The sequence below is a fragment of the Sturnus vulgaris genome, chromosome 9 (genome assembly GCF_052056855.1).
Source record: "Sturnus vulgaris isolate bStuVul1 chromosome 9, bStuVul1.hap1, whole genome shotgun sequence".
Lineage (NCBI taxonomy): Eukaryota > Metazoa > Chordata > Aves > Passeriformes > Sturnidae > Sturnus > Sturnus vulgaris.
Window position 1 is genome coordinate 10,413,703 of NC_142251.1, and position 23,861 is coordinate 10,437,563.

General features: G+C 45.4%; 1 protein-coding gene across 4 annotated transcripts in view; it reads right to left on the reverse strand.

The window, feature by feature from the left end:
* RNF220 (ring finger protein 220) overlaps positions 1-23,071 on the reverse strand; it is a 210,020-nt gene extending 186,949 nt beyond the window's left edge. For all 4 annotated transcript variants that reach the window (XM_014872099.2, XM_014872098.2, XM_088169535.1 and 1 more), the window contains exon 1: positions 22,331-23,071. In XM_014872099.2, coding sequence (XP_014727585.1) covers positions 22,331-22,955 — 625 coding nt within the window. In that variant the 5' untranslated portion in view covers positions 22,956-23,071. The remainder of the gene's footprint in view (positions 1-22,330) is intronic.
* Positions 23,072-23,861: the final 790 nt, after the last annotated feature.

Genomic DNA, 23,861 nt, shown 5'->3' on the forward strand with positions numbered 1-23,861 from the left:
CCTCAGAATTGAGATCACACAGAAACTGGAGTGCATTTCTGAGAGAATATGTGATGCTCTACACCTCGTGTCTGCCAAATAGTGGGAACCTGATACCTGGACAGTCATAGAATCATGCAGAAGGGTGAACATGAGGTTTTCTCTTTCTTTCTGTCCAAAAGCAGAAACAGCTAAACTTAGCACATTCCTGAAATAATTCTGCTTCATTTGGTCCTGAAACTTATCAGTGCTCCCCACTGCCTAGGCAGTCTACTGCACTGCTCTGTCACCTCCATGCTAGAAAATAAGAGCTGACAGAAGGGATTCAGTTTACGTTCCAAATTTCAGGCCTTATCTGCAGTTGGCACATCCTCCTACTCCTCAACCTGCAATACTCACTTGTCACAATCTTAAATGAGGGTGGATTTCTTTTCCATTCTCCCAAGGAGAGACCAGCCTGACCACCCTCAGAACCTTTGTTTTAGGCAGGCTACAGCTGAAATGGGCATCAAGAAGAAGAAGTAAGAAAGCAAACAGCCCTCAATTTTCTGCAAGACTACCAAGAATTTATGAATAAACCCGGCAAGCCTTTTAATTTATTTTTTCCCTTACTCTAATATTCTCATTTTTTCTAGGAAAAGGGGACATAGATCTCCTGTAGGCAGGATAAGAGACTGCTCTTTGGGAGCTGAAGTTTGCCAGTTCAAACTGGACATCTAGTACCTGGCAGACCTCACCTTTCACAGAGCCATGTGTGACTAAGAGCTTCCCTTTGATGCTTTCTCCTCTGGATCTTTTAGGCTGCAGTCCAGTAACTTTCCTTCTTTAAAGGAAGGCTGAGGAGATTTTGTTTCCTGACTTTTGAAGAGCTTTTCCTCTTCTTTCTTTGATCTGTGTAGTGAATTTGATCTCCCAGAAGAGCAGGATGAGTGTGTCTCCTGGCAGCCCAGTTCCGGACAGTCAGGATTTGATTCATCGATTCGTTTGTTTTTATTTGGCTTTTGTGTTTGGCAAGCTGAATACAGGGCTGCAAATAAGGCTCTTTCCTTAGGTTCGAGAGAAGGAAGGTGCTTCCCTGAACCTGGCTGAGTCTGTACTTTCCAGGCTGTGGGCTGGGTGCCAGCACATCTCTTGAGATACTTCCACTGTATGCGTAAGAATGCAAAGAAAGAAGCTCATCTCTCCCTCCCGCTCCATCATGAAACTAGACATCTAAACAAAATATGCTGATAAGATATTTGAGTCTTCCCCTGCAGGGAGCAATTCAATTTCCAACTTGTTCTGTGGCAGTCTCTGGGACAGGCTTCTGCTGACCTTCTGTGCTCCCCGCTGGTCTGGCAGTCAGAGGAGGGATGACAAGGGGACCTTGCCTTCCTGGGGGCTGAAAGGAGGCTGTAACACCTCACACCCATCCTACTGAAGTATGAGCAGAAGCTCTTTGAAGGTCTTTATCTCAGTGACAGCCCTCCTGGGACTCCAGCATCAGTCTGAATGCTTCTTCCAAACAGCCATGCATGGTAAATCCCACAGCAAATTTCTTCCACACCTGCTGGCAGCTTTCCATCCCACCAGGAAGAGATAGAGGTCCTGATGTGCCCAGACCAGCTCCTGACTGGAAGTTTAAAAGATCTGTCCTAGTTGGACACCAAATATTTGGGGGGAAATAACCATTCAGAACAGATGCTCTGAAGTGAGGAGACCCAGGAGAACAGAGCTGGGGTGTCAGTCTGCCTCTGAGGAGCCCTCTGGCAGAGCATCCTCAGTTGCATGGGCAACACAGAGTTCCTGCCCACATCCTCAGGTACCTGAGCCAGCCTGGGGCAATTCCTGCTCCCGAGCTGTTGGAAGTCCAGCCTGCAGCCTAGCTCCCAGCTTGAACCTGTCATTGGGAACCATCTCATGGCTGCACTGAGATTAGGAATAAAATGCATGTTTCTGTGGGTATTGTTGAAGTTTTTAAGCCTCCTGACTGACTGGTACCAGAGCTGGGATAAGGACAGGAGCCCCTCGGTCCCAGCCCCAAGACAGACAGCAATGCTGTATATTCAGTAAATAACTGGGGTGTTTACTCAAATGAACGACTCTGAGCCTGCTCCAAGGAGTTAATTTAGTGCTAACTGACTGGATGAAAATGAAAAGGTCTCATTTTACATTAAGAATGATCACCTGACAGTTTTACTGAATATATTATGACAGGATTTATATGGCTATATAATTTTAGGGTATATTTGGAAGATTATTATCCTGATTTAAATAAACATGATCTCAAGAAAATCAACACAGAATCAGGAACTTTTCACACAAGAAGAAAGGCAAGAAACTGGCTCGGAAATGAACCTCAGTTATTTTATCTTGTACCTTCTACCAGACGCTGCTTTGTAAAGAGTGGGATCCCACAGTTCATAGGAAGTGGCAAAAATCCCCCAAAAGTTCTGCTAACTTAGACATAACTAATGAATATGACACAAAATTCTCACTCCAAATGTCTTATCTGTGCACCAGGAAGGGAGCAGCAACGGAATCCAGTAGATTGTGTGGGCTGGAGAGAGGAGGAGGTGGATAGAGGCAGGAAGGAGAGGCCTGAGTGTCAAAAGTGCCCCTTAAAAAAAAGTGTTGCTTAAAGGGTCTTCTGCAAGGAAAAAGAAAAAAGAAGAATCAAAAGCAAAGATATTGTTGAGTTTGGGAAGGGCATCACTTTGATGTGTCTTATTTTCCAGGAGGCGTTCCCATTCTTCGAACAGAAATGAGGCACAAAGGAGACTTTTGGAAACTTCTGTCTCTTGTGCTCAGGGGCAGCTGGCAGGCTGTGGGCTTCTGGCTCACACCAGGGCAGCCCTGAAATGAAGCTAAAATGTGCCCCATTGCACAAAACCTATGGGATGGAGAAAAGGCAGCACACACCTATGGCATTCCCAGATCTGCAGTACATCAGCACTGCAGCTGGCATTGGTGCAAAACCAAACCCATGCAGGTATGAGCTTCTTTCCATTTGCTCATCTCCCTTCCAGCTTCCACAAGCTGTGGAGGCTTGCATGAGGGATCTTAGTGCAAATAAGTGCCGAGGACACAACCAGCTGCCTCTTTCAGCCTCCCCAGGTCCTGAATCCCTTCTCAACCTGTGTTTCTAAGTGTAATTGCATACAAGAAAAACCCTCTCCAGGCTTGTTCTGTTTTACAGACTGCCTGATGGGATTATCTTTCCCATCATTTTGAAGCTTGTATAAGCATGCGACTTACACCACTCAAGCTAAATCACATTCAAGACACTCTGTCTGTCTAAATTGTTTTCAGGATCAAGTAATTTATTTACAGATTATGTTATTTATTTAGGAAAAAATTAATTTAAAACCAGAATTTTAAAATAAATGGAAGACATAGGTAATAAAGGCATTGCAGTCAAGTACCAACATCCTGTGGATCAGATAAGTGCCAAATAGCAATGATCTAAAATACTGAGAACAGCACTCTCTGGTCTCAAACCACACAAAGAAAAGCCAACTTATTTGGTCAGACACAGACTTCCTGGGAGGTAACACTCACTTAGACACTACAGTGATGATAGGCAGCCCAGACGTATCCAAGACAGGTAGATCGATTATTCCTGTAGCAGTAACCTTGGGGAAATATTTGTCTGTCATAACCCCAAAGCAGATCAACTAACATTTAGGGACTAATCTGATGCCCAGTCCAGTCAGTGCAAATTTTTACATTTATTTACTTCCATGGCTGCTGGATCAGATCTTTTGGGATTGCAAAATATCATACAAGTTTCTCTTTCCACTAGAAGAGCTATAAATGTGCAAAGAGCCAAAGCCAGGAACAGCCAAGGTGGAATTTGGCTCTGGGTTTATTAAGTAACAGAAACATCTCCTGAAGCTGAAGGGCGTCAGTGCCCAGACAGGGGTCAGGGGCACACACAATCTCCTTCATGCACTTGCTCCATGCATAGTGAGATCATAATTCCTATGATAATGCAACTAGAAACAAGTCAGGTATGGGGGCAGATCTCCACCTCCTTACTGGGAAACTCGAGGCAGTCCCAGGGGTCACTTGGGGCAAATCTATGGGCAGGGATGCCTTTCAAAGAGCAACCAGATGAGGCCAAAGTCCGTGTGCATTTTTCTCCAGTATAGTCCAAAGCCCAGAGCTGACTTCCTAGGGTTTATTCTTGATTTTAAGTGGTTGTTAAAAAAAAAAAAAAAAATATCATCACGGAGGGGACTGTGTGCTTTAAAGTGCTTCAGCAGGCTCTCAGAGTCCACTTATTTCTGAGTGAAGATGGATACCTCAAGAGGTTCTCCTCACCAGTAAATAATTCATAAAAGACAAACAAGCCCAGGTCTGTTTGAATTAGAACAAAACATTTCTTTAGAAAAGTGAAGTGATTAAGCACAGGAGGAGCTGGAGATGACAGCTGGTGTCTGCAGCTCCGGATGAGTCACCTTCACTCGCCAAGGCCCCTCTCTCTGGGAAGTGCTGCTGCTTTGTTTTTAACCCTTTGAGATTCCCAGGAATGATTTGTCACCGGGGTTATTAGCATTTCTCCCTTGATATTGACAGCTTGTCTCTCCTTCTTCTAACCGGTGAGTGATTTCTTCACACGCTCGCCAAATATAGCCAAATCACCATGGTAAACGTATCGACAGAATCATATTAACAGCTGCTGAGCATTTACAGGGCTGTAAGTTATACAAAAAAAGAAAGAAGAAAAACACACATGGAAATAAACCAACTCTGATCAGCAGTGACAAGCATTTATTTAGGAGTCACTCGATGGAAATATTTTTTATGTTTTAATTGCTAATTATAGGCTACTACAGAAGGATGGTTTTGGCCAAAATTATCCTTTAAACTGGAGCATTAAGCCAGAAGTGAGCACACCCTACCTGGATGTATCTTAGGGCATCAAGAGAAAAAGGATTTTTTTTTAAAGTGCTGTCCTTGTTTAGATCAATCCTGAAGTTTCCGAGTAAAAGTTGCATCTCTCCTGACTTACCAAGCAAGGACGTCTTAAGTGTAAAGTCTAGGTAAGAGGTGAATAAAGACAGGCCTTTTCAAAATGATTTGTTTAGGATGCTCTGATCCTCCTCTCGCATACTAGGCATCACAAAAGGGCCCAAAAGGGCCACCAGGTAGTGGGTAGCAGCTAGCAGTGTCCTTGCTTCTGCACTGTGCAGCGGAGCATCACCCCACTGCCTGCTCTAAGTCAAACTGGATCCGGAAGGAGAAAACAGCTGTTCTTCTGCTCCCCTTTCTCTGCATGTTCAGGACACATCCAGCATCCCTTTTCTCCCCCACATTTAGAGGTATACTTTTATTAGGGACACACAGGTCCCTAACAGGTATGTGCAAGATTCTCAGTACTTGCTTTGAAGTACTCAAGTTCCAGGATTGCTTCTGACTAGGTGTTTTGAACCCTTTGGGATTCCCACAAATTTCTCAGGAGTCAAGGCATTTCATTCCAAACAGCTGGGGACACGTGGGAACTACTGATGAGAAACCAGCACCCCTAAAGCTGTCTCTGCATCACCCTGCACAGGACCTGCTCTATTACCTGAAGAGCCACCCACCTGCCCTGGTGCTCATAAGTGAAACACAAGGTGAAACAAGGTGAAACACATAAGAAGAGCTGCTTGTTTTGAGCAAAGCACAGAGACCCATAGCGAACCCACTCTCAAGAAATTTAGATGTAGAATAAAAAGACTGCTCTAGCCAGGCCCTCAAACAACCCAGCTGGGCCATGAACCTATGACCACAAGGAAGAAAGGAAGAGAAGATGAAGCATTTCTGTTGTATGAAAACATCCATAGTTGCTACCTCAGGCATTTCACCAAGGTTCTTGCAAGAACCTTTATATCTAATAGCTGCTGCTTCAGGATTTCTGAAGGTTGGGGTTAGAAAGTTGAATTTTGTGGGAGCTGTACTGCAGGAGGAAACTGAGTGGCTTCCTTCTGTTGAAGGCAGAAATGGGATGAGGAGAGGCCTGGGCACTACTGACATGAAAACACATTTGCTGAGATCCCAAAGTTGGCTGTGCTGACTCACCTGGCTCACTCTTCTGCAGCATCCCCTAATCTTGTTAGAGGTCCAAGGGAGACAGCCTTGTAACAGATTCCCATAATCTTCTTGTGCCAACTCAGAGAAGGATATCATGGAAACTCAGGTATGGTTTGCTGGCCACCAAAGCAAGGACAGAAAGATGGGGAAGGAATGGCCACCATCTGAGACACAGAGACAAGAAGCTACCCCCAAGAAAAGTGCTTATTCTAATCCTTCTCACTTTCTTTTGGTATTTTTCAAGGCAAATCTGGGGTATGAACCAAAGTAACTTCTCCTGCCTCTGCTGCTCACACTTCTTGCCTGCTGTAGAAAAAACACAGACTGACTACAAAATTAAAGCCCGCAAAATGTTACTGCAAAATCCTTCATTTAAAAATTAGATGTAAAAGGTGTTTTAGTTTTCAATTTCGTCCCTTCAGCTACCTTTCCCACACAGCTCCTTACCTTCACACACACTCTTTCCTTCCACAAAAAAAGGAAAAAAAAAACGAAAAAAAGAAAAGAAAAAAATAGAAAAGCATCCAAAGAAAAATGGTGCTACCTCACCCCATCTGTCCTTAATTTCCCTCCCAGATTAGCTTGCAACCCTCTTTTAAAGCAGCCCAGCCATCAGACATTGGGGCTGCCAAAGGATCAGGTATTGGAAAAATTAGACCCAGCCTCATTGGGACCTGGACTGCTCAGAAATGGAATGGAGGAATAGAGCAGCATAACCAATTTTAAATCTCTCCAGCCTGACCCTTGCACCATGAACCTGCTCCTTTGGGCCCCAGTCCCAGACAGCAGCTTTCTGGACCCAGGAAAGAATGGCACCATCCTGCTTTTATTCAGTCCTCTTTCTAAGAGCTGTCAGGCACTGTGGGCTCTCTCAGACCTCTGCCCCAGTACTTCAACAAGTTTTTCTTTCACTCTGTTAAGTCAGTGGGTGGCCTGGAGGTGCAGAGCTAGACCTGTGGCCTCTGGATAGCCACATCCCCTCTGTCCTGCTCCAGTGGGTACAGTAGGCTGTGAGCTCCCTGTCAGCTCAATCATCCCCCTCACTGATGTTTTGCAGTGTCCAGAGACAGCCTGTCGTGGAGCTTGGAGCTCCCACACCTACTGGGAGCAGGACTGGTGGGATTTCAAGGACTTGGAATTAGTCAGAGCCAGATCTGCCTGTGCACTGGGAAGCACCCTGGCATCATCCATCTGTAAGACCTCCAGCATCTCCCAGGTTCCAGGGAAGGAAATACCAGTTCATCAAAATCCAAAACATTATGGATTTGTATCCAGGCAGAAGAACCTACCCGAGGAGGGTGAGGGGATATGAAGGCATTTAAAAGAAGAGACCCAAAGGGAAAAGCTGAGCCGTACTGGGCTGTGACATCAGTATGTCCAGTTGCTGGATTCAGGCTGCCAACAAAAGACCCTTCCTCACCAAGGAGCTCTTCCTCCTCCCACCAGAGCAGGGAGCAGGTACCTGACACACCAAGAGCCATGACTTATCTGTGAGGTGCGATGGTGCTACTAGGAGAAAAAAAATTAGAAGAAACTTCTATTGCCAGAAGAAATCTCTATCAACTTCCACAAGAAGCAAATTCTGAAGAACGAGTGAGGCTCTGGCTCCCTGCGGAGCTGGGACCACAGGAATTACACAGAGGACTTCTCCAACCCTTGGTACATCGCTCAGGGAAATACAGTACCTAGCAGTGTGAGCTCAGAATACAGGAAGCAGAAGTTTGCTGAAAATACAGACGCTAAAAGCTGTTCGGGCAGGCAGTGCCAAGTCTTATTCTTCATGTAAGAGAGCTCCCTCTAGGTCAAACACTCGGGTATTTCAGAGCCATCGCTTGTTTGGGATCCCATGCTTGGACCTGATCTCTTTCTCTGGAGAAGTGCCTGTCAGTCAGAAAGCCCACAGGCACCCCAGAAAATCTGTGGTTTGCTTTCCCCTCGCAACACAGCCTTCCTGCCACGGGCACTGGCCACCCGTGCTATGCATGTGACATACACACACGTGTGTGACACACGTGCCCCACATGTGCCCAGAGCCACCAGTCCTGGAACTTCACCCATCAGAGTGGCTCTGACCTCCGGATGTATTTAAAGCACATTGAGATGTGGCACTTGGGGACATACTTTAGTGGCAGATGTAGCACTGCTGAATAAATTGTTGGACTCAATGATCTTACAGATCTTTTCCAACCTAAGTGATTCGGTGACTCCATGATTCCAATATGTTCAGCTGCAGCGACACCAGGGAAGGAGCCAACCTGTAATTTCTCCATCCCCAAACCCAATCTTTACCCTTCTTTGAAACACTGATAAATTATTCCACAAACTGATGAGCAGGGGGAGTTCAGAAGAGACTTTCAAATTCACAGAGCTAGAAAAATCAGATGGAAAATACTTAATGCTGGAAAATGCTGGACCATTCCCTGCAGTGGGATCCCAGGAGCTTTGCACAAACTAGTTTTAAGCCTTGAAGTCTTTAATACAACTTCCTGTTTTATTTTTCTTTTACCTAGACTGGTATTTACTAATAAATATGTAGCTGGCTGTATACAGAACAGCAGGTAGCTCCCATTTACAGCTGTATATAACTGACTGCAGCATTCAACACCCTCACTCTGCTATGCAGTATAATACTCACAATAAAACACACACCGTATTTGCAACTGTGTTCATGCTACTATTCTGGTACGTGACACACATTAAGAAACATATTCAGAACATAGAAAAGAATTTACCATTTACATAAAAAAGATGCACTGGGATTTTCAATAAGTTCCAGCATAATACAGTATCATTTTTATATCCTGTCTTCTGCCTTGGTCTTGCTGATTTAATACATTTTTTTTTCTCTTTATAACCAGAAACCTATAGGTTGTATATAGATTTTCTTAAGCGTAATATATGGTGGCAGTGTATATTTATAAAACTTTACCATAGAATTGTAACAATTGTCAGAATGACTTAATCCAAAGGCCATCCAGGCCAATATCCTGTCTGCAGCAGTTTTTGCCATTAATATGGATTAGGCAGACAATACAGTTTACTACAACCTAGTTTTAAAACCACGTTAGCGATAATACTAATGCCTTGTGTATAAATGGTTATAGAGCACAGAGTGCAGAGAAATAGCATCATCCCTATAGGGCAGGGAGGGAAACTGAGGCAGGGAATATGGAGATTTTTTTCACACATATAAAAAGATATTATATTTACATATATATAAAACTTGATGGAAATTATGTGTAACAAGGAGCTGTCTAGAGCCCCAGAGAGCAGCACCATCCACTCCAGCCCTTGCATCCCCCCATGTGTCCCTGGCTGGCACCAAAAGAAGGGCCACAAGCCTGGGAAGAGTTAATGGTGGAGGTCTCAAATCCAAGCACTGCAGGTGTCTGCTTTTAATTCTTTGCTGCTCTTCTCCCAAACAGCCCAAGGATTTCCACCCTCCCTCTTTCTCCTTTACAAATGAGTGTTTAACATAAGAAGAGAGGCAAAAGGAGCCAGGGCAGCCAGGAGATCTCCTACAGCCCTTTCTAGGCAACCTGAGCAGGCGGGAAAAGGCAGCTGGCTGGAGCCCAGCGAGAGAGCAGGGACCATGGGAAGAGTCTTCTCACATCTGGTTAAGTACTGCTGAACCCTCCGACGAGCTGCCTAATTATTACAACACTTCTGCCGAAAAATTAATGTGCTTGGCCGTCTGCACTGGGGCAGAAAAGGTAGGAAAGCAGCTGTCAGGATGCAGGCAGCGATGGGAGCACCAAGGAAAGAGGTTTGTGGCACAAGAGCACAAGAGAAGGACAAGGAAGCTCTGCCTGCAGGGACCCTGATGGGAAAACAGCCTTCTCCCTGCTTCTTTTTGCTGCACAGCCCCCAGGAGAGGACAGTGCCAACAGAGTTGTTAATCTAGCAAGAACAGCCCTTGCAAAGAGCTCAACAGTGATGACCTGCCAGCAGCCCAAAATCCAGATAATCATCCCAAGGACCCAATAGCAGGGTCAGGAACGAGACCCAGGACACTGAGGTCCCTTCTGCCTGGCCTCTGCTCACTCTTCCTTCTTGCTGAGCTCTCATTTCAGTAACTTCCAAAAAATCCAATTGTGGCATTTTATGTTTGTAGGTCTCTATATGTGCTGTAGGTACAGTACCACCGAGGTAGCATCATTTATATGTGCATCCATATTCATGTGTCTCTGCCACAACCAGTTAAAAAAAGGCTGCAGAGAAGACAGCAGGATCCTGCCCCCCCAAGGTCAGCTGTCTCTGTGTCAGGTTAGTGGGTAAGCCTCTTTCTGCTACAGCTGTGGTGGGATTAATCTCTTTCTCTAGTCAAAAAGGTGGGCTTATTTCCCAAGAGGTGTCCAAATACACCCAGAGAGCTCGGCAAAAGCAGCAGCCTGCTGGGTGCCTTTTACCCACAGACATTTGATGAAATTAATGACACAAAAGTAAGTATAAAGGCTAAGACAAATAGAACTGGCAACAACTTGAACCTTTGGCCTGTCCTTTGAAAGTCTCTGGCAAGTCTCAAATCTTCTTGATCTGCTCACTAAAAGGATGACTGTCCCACAAGTATTTTCCAAGCATTTGTTGGCAAGTTGTAGGAGGAAAAAGGCATTTCACTGAAGCTGTTAGTACAAAAGCTCAGCTCCAGCCAGGGGCTGGACTCCACTTCAAATTATAATATTTTAAGTACCTGAAAATAAATATTTTGTCAGCTGCTGAGAATTAAGAAGTAGCTTCGACCTTTCAGAGAAGGGAACCCTGCAGAGAGCAGCGAGGCTCAGAGAGTTAGTTGCAAAACAGGCTCTGCCTGAGCCATTCAACCTGTCTAGCACACACACACAGCCTCCCCTCCCATACTCCCTGCAAGCTGCCCAGAGTCTCTGGGGCACGACAGACTCTCCTGCATCCAGCAGCTCCTTCCCAGCCAAGAAACATGCTGACAAAAGGGACTGAAGCAGCACTTTACTCTAAACTGGGTGCCACAAGTAAACTGAGCACCCTCGAGATGGCAACAGCAGAGTCACCAGTCCACTCCTCTGTTGCTCACTGGTGCTGTTGTGTCCTATTGTACCACTCGCAGACCTAGGAATTTTGTCCACAAGGATTAAAAATATTCACTTTTGTTTTGTAAAATCTGACTGTGACCAAGCACCTGGGTAGATGTACCCATCACTCTGTCACCCCATCACCTCTCAGACCTCTGAGCCACAGTGAACACTGTTCATACTCCAGCAATGGCAAAAGGAACCCACACAAAGCAGGAGATCTCTGTTTTTCCAGCAGAGCTCAAGGAGTTAAATCTCTCTCCCTTCCCCCCCATCCTTCTGCCTTTGGCCTTTAGATCAGCCCTGGTTGCCAATGAGGACTCATCGAAACACCACCAGGCTGGGCCTGTCAGGAAGGAAACCAGCGCGTCCAGAGTTTTGTTGTTCTAAAGACTTTTTTTTAAATTTTATTTTACTGCTCAGGAAGGAAGCCAGAGCTTGCGCTTCACTCCAAGAATGTTGATTACTCATCCTTCCCTGCATTATTTCTTTTATCTCTCACTTGTATCTACCTTATTCCAAATTTTTACCCCCAATTCTTTCTCTACCATTCCTAGCCACTGTTTTCAGCTTTCATCCAAGTTTCATTAAAAAAAAAAAATTGGCAACTGTTTCCTCAGAAAAAAAATTCTCAGTTGTTATGTTTATTAAACAAGCCTCCATCCCTCCCCCTACGCGGGGGGAAGCACCACAGTTATGACCACTGCTCGAGGATCTAGGCACTACAAAATATGACCACAACCACCTTCAGCTGGAGAATATCATAATCCCTGCTTTAGAGACAGATGATGAGAAATTACTCTGCTTGTCCAAGGTCAATAGAGTTCACAACATAAGCAGAACCTATGCTCAGGGCTTTGCCCAGGCAGCCCTTCCCTCTTCCTGCTCTACATGGCTGCGAGGATTAGGCACGCTCAGCTCTTCCAGTAACAGTGTCCTTCAACACCCCCCCCCAGCAGTCAGGCTAGAAACGAGCGACACAAGAATCGGTATGTGACAAGTTGATGACACATTTCCTTAGGTGCAGAAAAATGTGGGTCCTGGATTTCCCAATATCAGTGAGCCAGCTGAGTACATAGCAGAAAGACTATCAGCAAGTGGTGTCTAACTGCCTTCTCCTTCCAGGCTCTGCAAAATCCATCACACCACCCGGGGGTTTCCTTTTCTTTGCCCAGGTGCAGCTAACAACCCAGACACAACTGGCAACACCTGGGAGAACACACACACAGATGTTTCTCATTGACATCATAACCTTCCCCAGCCTGCACCAGCACGTGCCCACGACCCAGGCTGGATGCCCAGGTGGGAGACACAGATTGGGTCCTCACAGTGTTCCCAAAGAGATGACCAAAGGTGGAGGGGTTTTTTTTTTTTGCTTTTTTTTTTGCTTTTTTTTTTTCCTTTCCCCTTTAATTTAAGTTCCTTTCTTCCTTGAGATGGGGCTGATTTGGACCACACCATACTCTGCTTCCCCAGGCTTCTACACCCACAACATCTCTGTTACATGCAAGTAAGGCCAATTCAAGCTCTCTCTGCCCAGCTCTGTCTTGCTCTAATACAATCCTCCCCTGTTTCTACAGTTAACGCATTGTTTTCATTTTAAGAGGGGAAAATAATGAGATGGTGGGAACATTACTTCTGGCTAATGGAGACAGAGATCTGCAGACTTTCATAGCTTACTTTTTCCAGTATATCCTAGTCCTGATCCAAATATCATCATACTTATTTCAGTCTTGGACCAAATGTGGGACTGGACACAACACATTGGCCAAATTAAGACAGAAATAACTTGTAGCATTTTTCTACTTCACACTCTAACACCTCTTGCTGACATTAAATTTCTGGTCTGCAGATGCCCTGCTTCTTGCACTACTGAATGTCCCAACGCCTTCAACACAGCTTCCCTGAACACATTAGCCCCAAATCTCGAGTGAAGGCAGGCTGCCCATCACCTCCCCACTTCCATAATCAAAATAGCTCTTTGAGAGCAACACTTTTGTGCACGAACCTAAATATGCAGAAAGGAAGGAGCAGCACAGACTACAGCAACCAGTCCCAAGGAGCAGAGCTGGCAGGAGCAATGCCAGCTGTCCTGTACAGGCTGCATGCTAAGCAAAGTGCAAGTCTGAGGGCAAAGAAGCAGGGTTGTAAGAGTTTGACTGCCCATTCTCCCCTTCTCCAGTCTAAGGGGCACCTCCTGATGTATGAATCCACTCAGGCTGGCAACTTTTTGATTGTAACCATTAAGTTCCTCTGCTCCATTTTAGCACAGGGTTATCCAGGTCACTGATTGCTCCTTTATCTCCCCATCAGAAAAAAAAGTGTCAGTGGTCAAGCTGCCTCCTCAGGAAGGCTGAAGACAAGGGCTCAGGAGGTAAAAGCTGCCACCTTGGCAAAGGACTTTGCTAGAGGCTTATCGCCCATCTATAGTGCTGGAAATATGAAGTGAGGCTGGTTTGCAATCAGAAGAATAAACAAGGGAAGGAAGCGAGCTTTTGCAGCCCCCCTGGATGGTGCTTCTGAGTTTGGATCCCTCTGACCTGCACTGATACCCAACTCTCAGGATTTCCACCCATCCACAGCCATCACGAGATGGCCCCTGCAAGATTCCCCACACTGCAAACAATGACAAGGAGACAAGGTTCCCTCTAGCCTGCATGGGCCAAAGGTTGGGCTGGGTGCGGGGCAGCTCTGCTGCAGCACGGCCAGGCCACCCTGATAAGGCTTTCACTCACCCAGCCAGAGGTGCAGCACCCAGGGTGCCATTCACTCTCCTCCTTCCTCACTCACAAACACCCTCGCATCACCTCCTGAAAAACATGGGAGCTCGTTTGGGGCCTCTCATAGGAAGTTTTGTGGAGCATCCCCTCGAACAGGACTGATACCAAAAAAGTCTTCAATATTGAGAGCCAGGTTAGAGAACAAGGCAGATCTGGTACCAGGTCTCCTCCCATCCCTGCACAACTGCCAAAGCAGGCTCTCTGCAGTGAGGGATGATTATCCTATGCCTCCTGATAGCGAGGGATGCTACAGGACGGACAATTGCACATTCTAAATGGCTTTTCAAGTTGTTTCCTAAAGCGCAGGGAAACAATATAAAAATCAGATGAAAAGGTTGGTTGAGTCCTTTTTAATTAAAAATACCTTAATTTAAATAAAAGTCCCAAAAATCCCAGTAGAAAGAAAGAGGTCCTTCAGGGCAGTGCCTTTTTACTTGTTGCTCTGTTTACAAAACAAATTGATTTTGGGGAGGCTGTCACAGGAAGCCTTCACCCCAGCTGCTCTTCCCAGTGCTTTCTGGTTTAGTTTTCATACAAGTGCCAGGAAGCATTCACCTGCCTCCCAAAGAACAAGTCCGTACTTGGGGAGCCAGCTAGCTCAGCAGCTGCAGCTGGATGTGTCCTGCCAGCCTCACCCTGTCCAGGACTGTGGCACTGCACATGTAGAAAGCCCAGGTAACACTGAAGGATTGCACCTGAGAAAAGCTCAAGCGCAAAAGCTCTTGCGTCCTTCTAAATCGAAAACTTAATGTAGTTACTCTGGTGAGATACAGTTCTTAAGAATCAGTGCTGCTGATTCCAGCTCTTCCTTTAAGGAATATCCAGAGACATTTGGTGCCTTCCTTCTCCCACTTGAGAGAAGCCCACGATTCATAAGAAAAAGCATAAAACACATTCTTGCTTTGCAATTCAGTGCAAAAGCTGCTCTCAGCCTGAAGTTAGCAAAAAAGGAAGGTTTTAAAGCAGTACTGATTAGAAACTATGTCCCAAGTGAGGAAAAATATGATGGAAGTGTCCCACACTTCCAACTCCAAAAGTAGTTCTGCATTCAGCAGGACTCCCTCCCCTGTTATCTGCGTTTAGGACAATAAATTTCTCCTTGCTTTGCTCCTCCCTACCATTGTTTTCCCCCCTCTTCTGTTTCTCAGGCCACTGCTGCAATTCAAGATGCCAGCAAATGGTCAAAGGAGAGAAGAAAGCAACGGCTAAGAAGAACCTCCAGATTATCACAACCACCCTTATGTTTTTAAAAGACAGAACAAAGATGAAATTCAAAGATGAATTCGGGGTGACGAATTTGTTCCAAATGTCTGTCACCTGTGAGTTTCTATACTCAGGCCAGCAAAGCCAAGCAGGCAAACAGTGATGTTGCATGAAACGGGAGAAAGACACATATACAGCTTACACGTATAGACTTACAAATGTGCACATGCCTTTTTTCAGAGGATGCTTTACAGGAATCTTATCCTATATTAAATTTCCCAAATAGAAGTTCATTACTTCTGAAGAATTTCAATTGCTCTGCATAGCTGAAAAGTGTCCTCAAAAGTCCCCAAATCTGCTATTCCACCCTGAAGAGAAGGGAAACATTCACAGGCTATCAAGCACACTGACATGATAGAAGACCACCAGTGACATGAATCAGAGGACAAAAATCATCACAATTTGCTGTCAACGGCTGCTTTTCTTGGAATATAGTATTAAAAAGAAATAACTTTGTTTCTCACTATGAATTTGCATTAGAAATCCATAATAAAAATAAAGCTTAATATTATACAAATGGGTACAGTTCTCTACAGTGCTCCTGATGCAGATTAAGGTTAGACAGATTTTAGATGACAGTTATTTACCTCAGTCTAGCACCATGTATGCACAAAAAGAATTTATTTTATAGCTGCAGATATTAGCCAGAAAAAGAGATGAGAGGAAATCTTACGGTCTCACGTAAAATATAATTATGTCTGTTTTCTATTCCTTGGAAAGCAAACAAAGAGAAAAAAATGAATCTGCTGCTGGCATTTAATGGGACTTGTCTAAATGATATCAAACAAATAACAACCAGAAGCGATTCACTAACACCTTCACTTCTATTTTTCTCATTGGGGAATTCCAAAAACATTAAGGCTTTGCTGCCTTGAACACTTTCAGTCCTACAGAGCAGGATTAGGCCCCTGCCTGAGTACGCCTCTTTCTTTCAAGAACTTCAAAATATCAAGGAAAGAAAAATAAATCACAGGGGCACTAATGCTTATTCTCTCCCTCCTGAAATGTTTGCCCTCCCCTTGCTTCTCCCAATTCCTTATGCAATCACCACCAATCAACCAGGAAACTGTTGCTAACTCTTGAATTTTGCAAGTTAGCAAGTAAAATAATAAAACAATGTTTTAACTGTCAGAGATCCTGGCTCACAAAGTGCACTTTGGTCATTTCCTTTAATAACTGTAGTTTAGTAGTAATGATTTATAATAGTTCATAATATTCTACTAACTGTACTACATTAATAATACTAATACTTTGCCCTTGCCTAGCGTCTTCTGTCAGAAGGTATCAAAGCGGCACGCTCTGCTGTGAGGGAGGTATCACTACTCCCCCATTCGGGATCGGGAAACCGTGACTCCAAGCCATGCCCGAGGTCAGGATTCCCGATCCCCAGCACAGCACGGCAGCCGCCAAGTCTGCCTGCACTTCTCCTGCCGCAATCCTCTGACAGCAGTCGAGTCTGATCGATGGGGCTGAAGATTTAATGTGATTCATTCCTTCTCGAAAAGCAAGGTTTGGCCAGTGGTTTGGGGGCCGTGGTTTTGATGGGAAATACCGAGCAAGGTGGGGGAGTTTCCCTGCAATTGTACAGTAAGTACCCTCCTGCCAGCATCCACGCACACAGGGCAAAAGAGGAGCAATAAATATTTACTACATCCGTGCCCATCTCTCCAGCAGGAGATGGATAAATATAACATTTCGGTGTTGCTCAGCACTCTGAAGACAGTGGTTACACCAGCTCCCAGGGAGTCCAAAAAGGAAGAGAGAGGGCACGAGGCATCTCTGGCATGGCAGAGATGACATGAAGGCTGGCCGGATGGCAGCGGCTGCACGGGGAAACATTTTGGAGGCGAAAACAGCCCCAGCCCTCCCCCTCAAACGATCAATTAAAAGCCATCCTTCTGCCGAGAGCGGGCGAGGACAGCAAATGAGGGCTGCGAGGAGCAGCGCCCGGCCGGGCTCTGCATGACAATTGATGGGAAGGGGAGGCCGGGGGAGGCAGCCCTATCCCTCCTCTCACCATGGTGATTAGGTATTCCGAGTGCGCCAGATAGCCCCAAATAACAGAAAGAGAAATATAAACTGGAGACCGGCAGATCCAAGGGAGGCCAGATGGCCCCGCAGCCGGCAGGGGCTGCTCCCATCCAGCCCTTCCCCACTTTTAACTGTTCAAACATTTCTTTATCCCGACAAGACAATTAAGCCGAACAGCATGGAAAGGACTCTCGGTAACAGTTTGCAGAGGGAGAGGGAAGGTTGCTGCCAGAAAAGGAGGTGATTGCTGCGTGCTCCAAGACCTCCACGCAGCACACTTTACTCCACAAAGGATAGTGTGTATTTGGTGGAGCAACAGGGATGGATGCATGGCCGTCAGCCCCGCTACTGCCCATCTGCCTACCCAGCCCTTCCAAAATTCCACTGTTGCTTCTTCACCCCTACATCATGCAGGGCACTGCAAAACAGAAAGAAACATTCCACTCAATTTATTTCATTATTGCACAAGCAGAGTGAAGCTTGCCATTTTCCATGATCGTGGCTGATTATGATTAGCAACCAAGCATCACTTCATGTTAGACCCCAGATTTTACCAGCCTTGGAAGTGGTGCATCCCAGAGGGAAGAGCTGTGAGCAATGGATATGTAAACATGTGCATTCCCCCTCCAATCCATTGTTCCGCCACAAAAAAAAGAAAACAAACCTTCTTCCCCCCAGAACATGTACATAGACACACACAGCTCTCTACATAGGTCAAAACACAAATCCCAACACGTCTGAGCGAGTGGGCAACTGCACAGACAGCCCTCGATCTGATTTCCAAAGTACCACATTATTCAGGAATTCATGCTGTGGTCATCATAGCCCTGATGTCCATCACCTGAAGTGCAATTTACATTTGATCAATAACAAACCAGTTGTTTCAAAAGGAAAACTAACTCTGTGCTAGAGATGATCTTTAAAACCCCAAAGTGGAACAAAGAGCTCATAAATACATCACACGATGTCTCCTGCAGAAAAGAAATCAGTTGCAGCAACAAACTATATCCAAGGTGAAATATGATTATCAAAAATAATATTAATCAAAATAATGTCTACACTCAGCAGACACAAGGGATGAGCAAGGATTCCAGTCTGCTCCCAACCCAAATTCTCATCCCCTGGGCACAGCAGGAGCTGGGCAAGGGCCACCACCAAGAGCAGGGAATATGAGACTTGGAGAACCAGACTCTGGCCAGAGGATGGAAACTGAATCAGTGGCCAGGATGTAGAGGATCACCTTCACACATTGGTCTGTGCTCCACCACCAGTCACAGACAATACGTGATGGAGACCAAGCAGCAGACAGTAGTGAGAAACCATCTTCCGTGGTCCCAGGGAGGCTGGGGGCATGGGCTGCCTCACAGAGATAGCAGAGGTCTCTGCTCTGACAAGGTCCAGCTCTTTGTGATGAGGTCCTGGCTTCGGCACCGACCTCTGCCTGTCACTCTGTGGGAAAGCAATGCCACATGAACTGGGTACTATGACTGAAGGACACTGAGACAGATTTTATTAGAAGTAAAAAACGGGAATCTTTTTTTCCCCGATTTTAAAATAGGGCTATAGATCTCTCTTGCAGAAAGGAACGTGCCATTTATGTCCACTCCTTCTAGGAATCTCAATTATTGTACGCTTATTAAAGCAAACCCATAAAATACATCTTCCAGTGCCTTTAACACATGCTTTACAAGAAGCTCCTAAACTCTAACAAATGGCATTATTTTTCTCAGCACGCACCTGAGGGAATGGGTTCATTCAGTACACGGTATGTCTGCTTATCCCTGGAAAGGCTTCACTTTTCCACATGTTCTCTGTATACTCCATTGCTCTGGATGTCCTAAATACTCACATTTTACAGCAAGAGATGACTTACCTAAATGCAGACATCTCAGCTCAATTTGCTGATTAATAAAGAGAGTAGTCCCACTCAAAAGCAGCCTAAAGATGTTGTCCCTTTGTGGGATGCAGGGTATGGGTCCAAGCATTATCCTGCTTTAAAAGTAAGGAAAGGTTTATGCAAAGGGCTGAGCAACCTCTACTGCATGAACACATCTCTTATGGGGCCAGGTGCTAATCTGGAATACACCAGAACATATCACAAATAATTGTACTGAATTCGGCTCATTTCTTCCACTGGTGAAAGCAGGCTGAAACTTTCCTCCCATGCTGCAGAGGACAAAATAAGCACTTTCCAAACACTCCTTGACATGCAAATGTCTCACTTTGATCCGTGTTTTCTTGCAAAGTCTTCCAAGCAAAAACCTATTTTTCAGGGAAATTAAAACTCAGTGATTACCTTTTATTTTTAAAAAATAGAAAAGGGAGGAGAATTTCTCTAGAAAATCATCATTTAAGCTATGAGGTGAAACAAGTATTTTAATGGTCTATTAAAAAAATGCTCCTGTGCAGTGGAACAGAAGACTACACAGGACAATCATAGTAATTCAGCTTGCATGTAACACAAACCCTTTCAGCAATCTGAAAAACACACCAAAACGGTGAAGCTCTGCAAACCTGAAAAGCACCCGATAGACATGGGAAGGCATTCCTGATCTAATAAAACTTTACAATTTTTCCTTGCAGTTGTAGAAAAGCCTAATTACATTTTTACCTTGAAGCTACAGCCACCTACCTGCTCCATAAGGAGCACAAATAGGCAGCTTTTACAAAGGGTTATATATAAGTTACACAAGGAATCCATAAAACTTCTCAGACAACAAACCCCCAAAGTACACATTCCTACAGAAACTTCAAAAATATATCGCAAATGCTAATGCAAAAGAGGATCACCATTCTATCTGCAAACTGTGATCTCTTGAATTCTTCACTTCAGAAGTTTCTGTTTTCTGATGGTCAGCATCAAAGACCATTAGGATCCTCTAAAAGCTCCACAACTCACTCTCAGCCTCCAGCAAACACACCCGTACGTGGGTATGCACACACCAAATAAACTCGCCGTCTTAATGGAGCGAAGTTTCCGTGGTGCAGTATCTACACGTGATAGGAATATGATACAGAGTCAACAGACATATTTAGTGTACATCACCCTGGTAGTTACAGAAAAATTTTAATGTTGGTGAAGTATCAGGGATGTTGCATTTGATCAGCTCTATCGTGCAAAAAAGCATCTTAAACAAATTCAACATGGTAACAAAAAAAATACAACAAAACACCTTCCACTTCTGCCCAAGTTTTCCAAGCTGCCTACAAAGTTTTTATTCTGCTTCCTTTCCCTGACAAGTCCCCTGCCACGGCACTGGCAGCAGCACTGGCACTTGGTGTCAACCTGCCTGTGTCTGTGCAAAGCCCCGTCTGCTCCCAGAAGGAGCAGACCGGCGTCCGGCACACGCTCTTGGCAAAGGCAAGGCACAGCGATGGATGTGGATGCGTCTGTCTGTCCGCAGCTGTGCTCCATGTGGTCTAATTCATTTAACAGATTTACTTCTTTAAATGTGGTATCTGACAGGATTTTGCCAGCAAGATCCATAGCAGCTGATGCGCTCTAAATTCATTTAGCCAGCGGACCCTCTCCTCCGCCGCTATCTCTCGGAGTACTCTTTCGAGCAAGCTTCATTTTCCCAGCCAGGTTATATCGATAAGGGAAAGAGCATCAACAAAGATGTCTCTAAGCCTTGCCATCTCACCTGCCTCCCCCATGGGTAATTACACTACCAGCTTCCACATATCCACATGCACTCCCACTTACAGCCACTTTCCCTACAGACCCGAAAGGAGAGAGAGGAGATGCTGAGCAATGAAAGGAGCTTACAGCACAAAAAAGTAGCACGGTCGGGGGTGGATCAGAAGGAGAGGGGGGAGAGACACAAGAGATCACACTGGTACTGCAAGAAATACACGGCTCCTGCCATCAGTGGGAATTGTCCTACCCTCACAAACGCCGACAATAAAAGACACACTTGCAGCATATTTCAAAACCAAGGAGCGATGGATTTAAAAGGCAGGTTGATTTTATGATGACTTTTATTGAAAAGGTATGCTGGGTTTAGGCAGATGTCTTTTAGCACCGGTAAGTTAGCACAGTGCCTAATTCAAGGAGACAGCCTGAGGAAGCAGCGCCGACAGGGGAGAGAGAGCCACAATGTCTCTATTACTCTCCTCGGTATCATAAAGGGGAGAAGAAAAATCACATCTGAAAGGGTGAGGAAGCAACAGTGCAGCAGGTTTTTGTTTTTTTAAAAAGTAATAATAATAACAACAACAGTAATAAAACTGTTTTCTATTAATAAAATTCAACAGAACAAAGGAGCCCACATGAAAAGCAAACCACTCGCTCCTTGACTACATGTCTGGGTTTACAGGAGAAGTCTAATCATAAGTTAGTGCTTTTCCTTGGGGTACCATATTCTGTTTCTCCCAGACCACTCCCCAGGGCAGGTCACCTCCCAGCTCTGCAAACCTGGAAGCCTACCCTTCATGAAGGACAGCTCCGACCCTCTGTGTAGGCAACTCCACAATGGACAAGGTAATGGGGGAACAGGGAGTTACAGTCATGAACAAGTGGGTTCCTTCAGTCCAATCACTGGCCTGCAAAAGGGCACATCACCTTTCAACGAGCACCAAAATGGGGGAAACAGAGAAAGCACATGATGCAACAGCTTATTCAATTGTAAAGACAATTTGTGTTTGTCTTAAAGAGGGAGCTCAATGGCCAACAATATTCTTAAGTAAATCAGAGGAAAAGATACTTTTGTCCTAAGCTGAGGCAGGAATCCTGATGGTCGATAATGCATTTGCTCTAAGAATGGTGTGCATGAAGAAAAGGTCAGAAAGAAACACCTGAAGAAGCAGGGGGCACATGCCTGCTGCAAGCTTTGGAAAAGTTCCTGGCTACACATTCCAGCTGCATCCCTGTTTACGCACATACGTGTACCAGCACCTATGGCTTCACACTGGTGCATGGAAAGCTTTCTGCACGGTCAACTTCACCTCTCCAGCTATGTGCTAGAAGGTAAGTTTCCTTCAAGAGCACCTCACCTTAAAATCTGTCAATATCCTTTTGGAAGAACAAGGCAATATTGCATGGCTGAGCTCAGCAGACGGAAAGGCAGCTTTGCCTCTGCCTCCAGCAAGTCTCACAGCACTCTGGGGCAATCACCTGTCGCATATCTCAACAAGGCACAATTAAAGAACTACCAAGTCAACAGAGGTACTTACATCTGTCACTTCGGTCTTCAGGACTGGATGAAGTCTCACGGTCAGAAATGAGGCCAGAAACAGCAAAGATCTTCTTCCCTGTATCATCAACTTTGAGGGAGCCAGGGGAGCTGGAAGGGAGCTGGGTGCCAAACTCGTACTCCTTCCCATCAGTGTCCGAGAAGCGCAGATGGGGTGAGTCAGTGTCATGGCAGTTTTTGAGGCGCTTAGCCGGCGTAAAGGCTGACTGGTAGCTCTCCCGGTCTTCAGTGGATGCAAAGGGGCGGAAAGCCCCAACGCCACTGTGGTTCAACATACTGATCGGGGTGCAGTCCAGGTTGGGGGGTGCAAACTGGGGGTGAAGATGAAGTAAGGATGGAGGAAAGTCACGGTTTGCAAATGCTCCCGGCACCCCACCTTGGCGGTGATACATGGAGGCAAAAGTATATGAGCCATTGGTAAAGGGAATGTGCACGTCCTTATCTGCTGACACAGGGACCCCAAAAGGCCTTGGCTGCTGGCAGGGAATGGAAGCATCACGGCTGGCTTCGGCAGTGGAGGCGAGAACCATCAGTGCTGGGGAGGCCAGTGGGTTGGGGAGATAGGGTGAGTTCTCCATCTTGAATGCTGCCCGGTGTAAGTCCATCGGAGTGTCTTTCCTCAGCAGGATCACAAGCAGAACGATGTTCCTCAGAAGGAAAGCAAAGCGATGCCTAGGAATGGAGCGGGGAAAATTACTGGAGCATCATCACCCGTCGAACACTGCAAGGAAACAGAAAGGGAAAGAAAACACAGCCAATTAGGTTTCTGCACTCATTTCTCTGGGATGCTCCAGCAGCAGAGTGGCCACATGTGTTACAAGCCACCGGCTGGAGATGCACCACTGTTCTCATTCAAGAAAATCAATAGACAACTTCACACGCTAGTGGAATCAGCCCTGGCTCTCCAGGTGAAAGGGTATCATCCACTGCAGAGAGATGAAAGGCAAACCAAACATCATAACATGCAGATTTAATAATGCACTAATAAAAAATGTTCAGTCTAAAATTAACGTAGTAACTCCAAATTGTAAGTGGAATTTTATATGACAAGTGGCACGTGTATATATATATCTCTGCCATAAACTTAAGAAAGCCCCCACATACACACACCCTGCAATTTGCTTGAGGGTTGGGGGTGTAGAACCAACATAAAAATATCCATTGTACACAGCTACCCAAATCAGACAGCACACATGGTTTTAACTGTGCACGACACCCGAGATGTACGTAACCGACAGGTATTTCCTCTCACTCTCACAGTACATATGGGTAGATGTATACTTACACACACAGTACTCAATACCATCGTACATATGTATACACACCACTGGAATGTAAGAACGTGGCTGTGTCTGGGTGTGTGTGTGTGTGTGTGTGTGTAACACACAAACACCCACGTGTGCACACACGGTCCCCGTGAGTCAAAGGAGAAGAGACTTCCCCAGTAAAATGCCTGGCGTCTCTGACAATATTTAAAATCATAATGGGTGCTTCTGCCATCTGATCTCTGC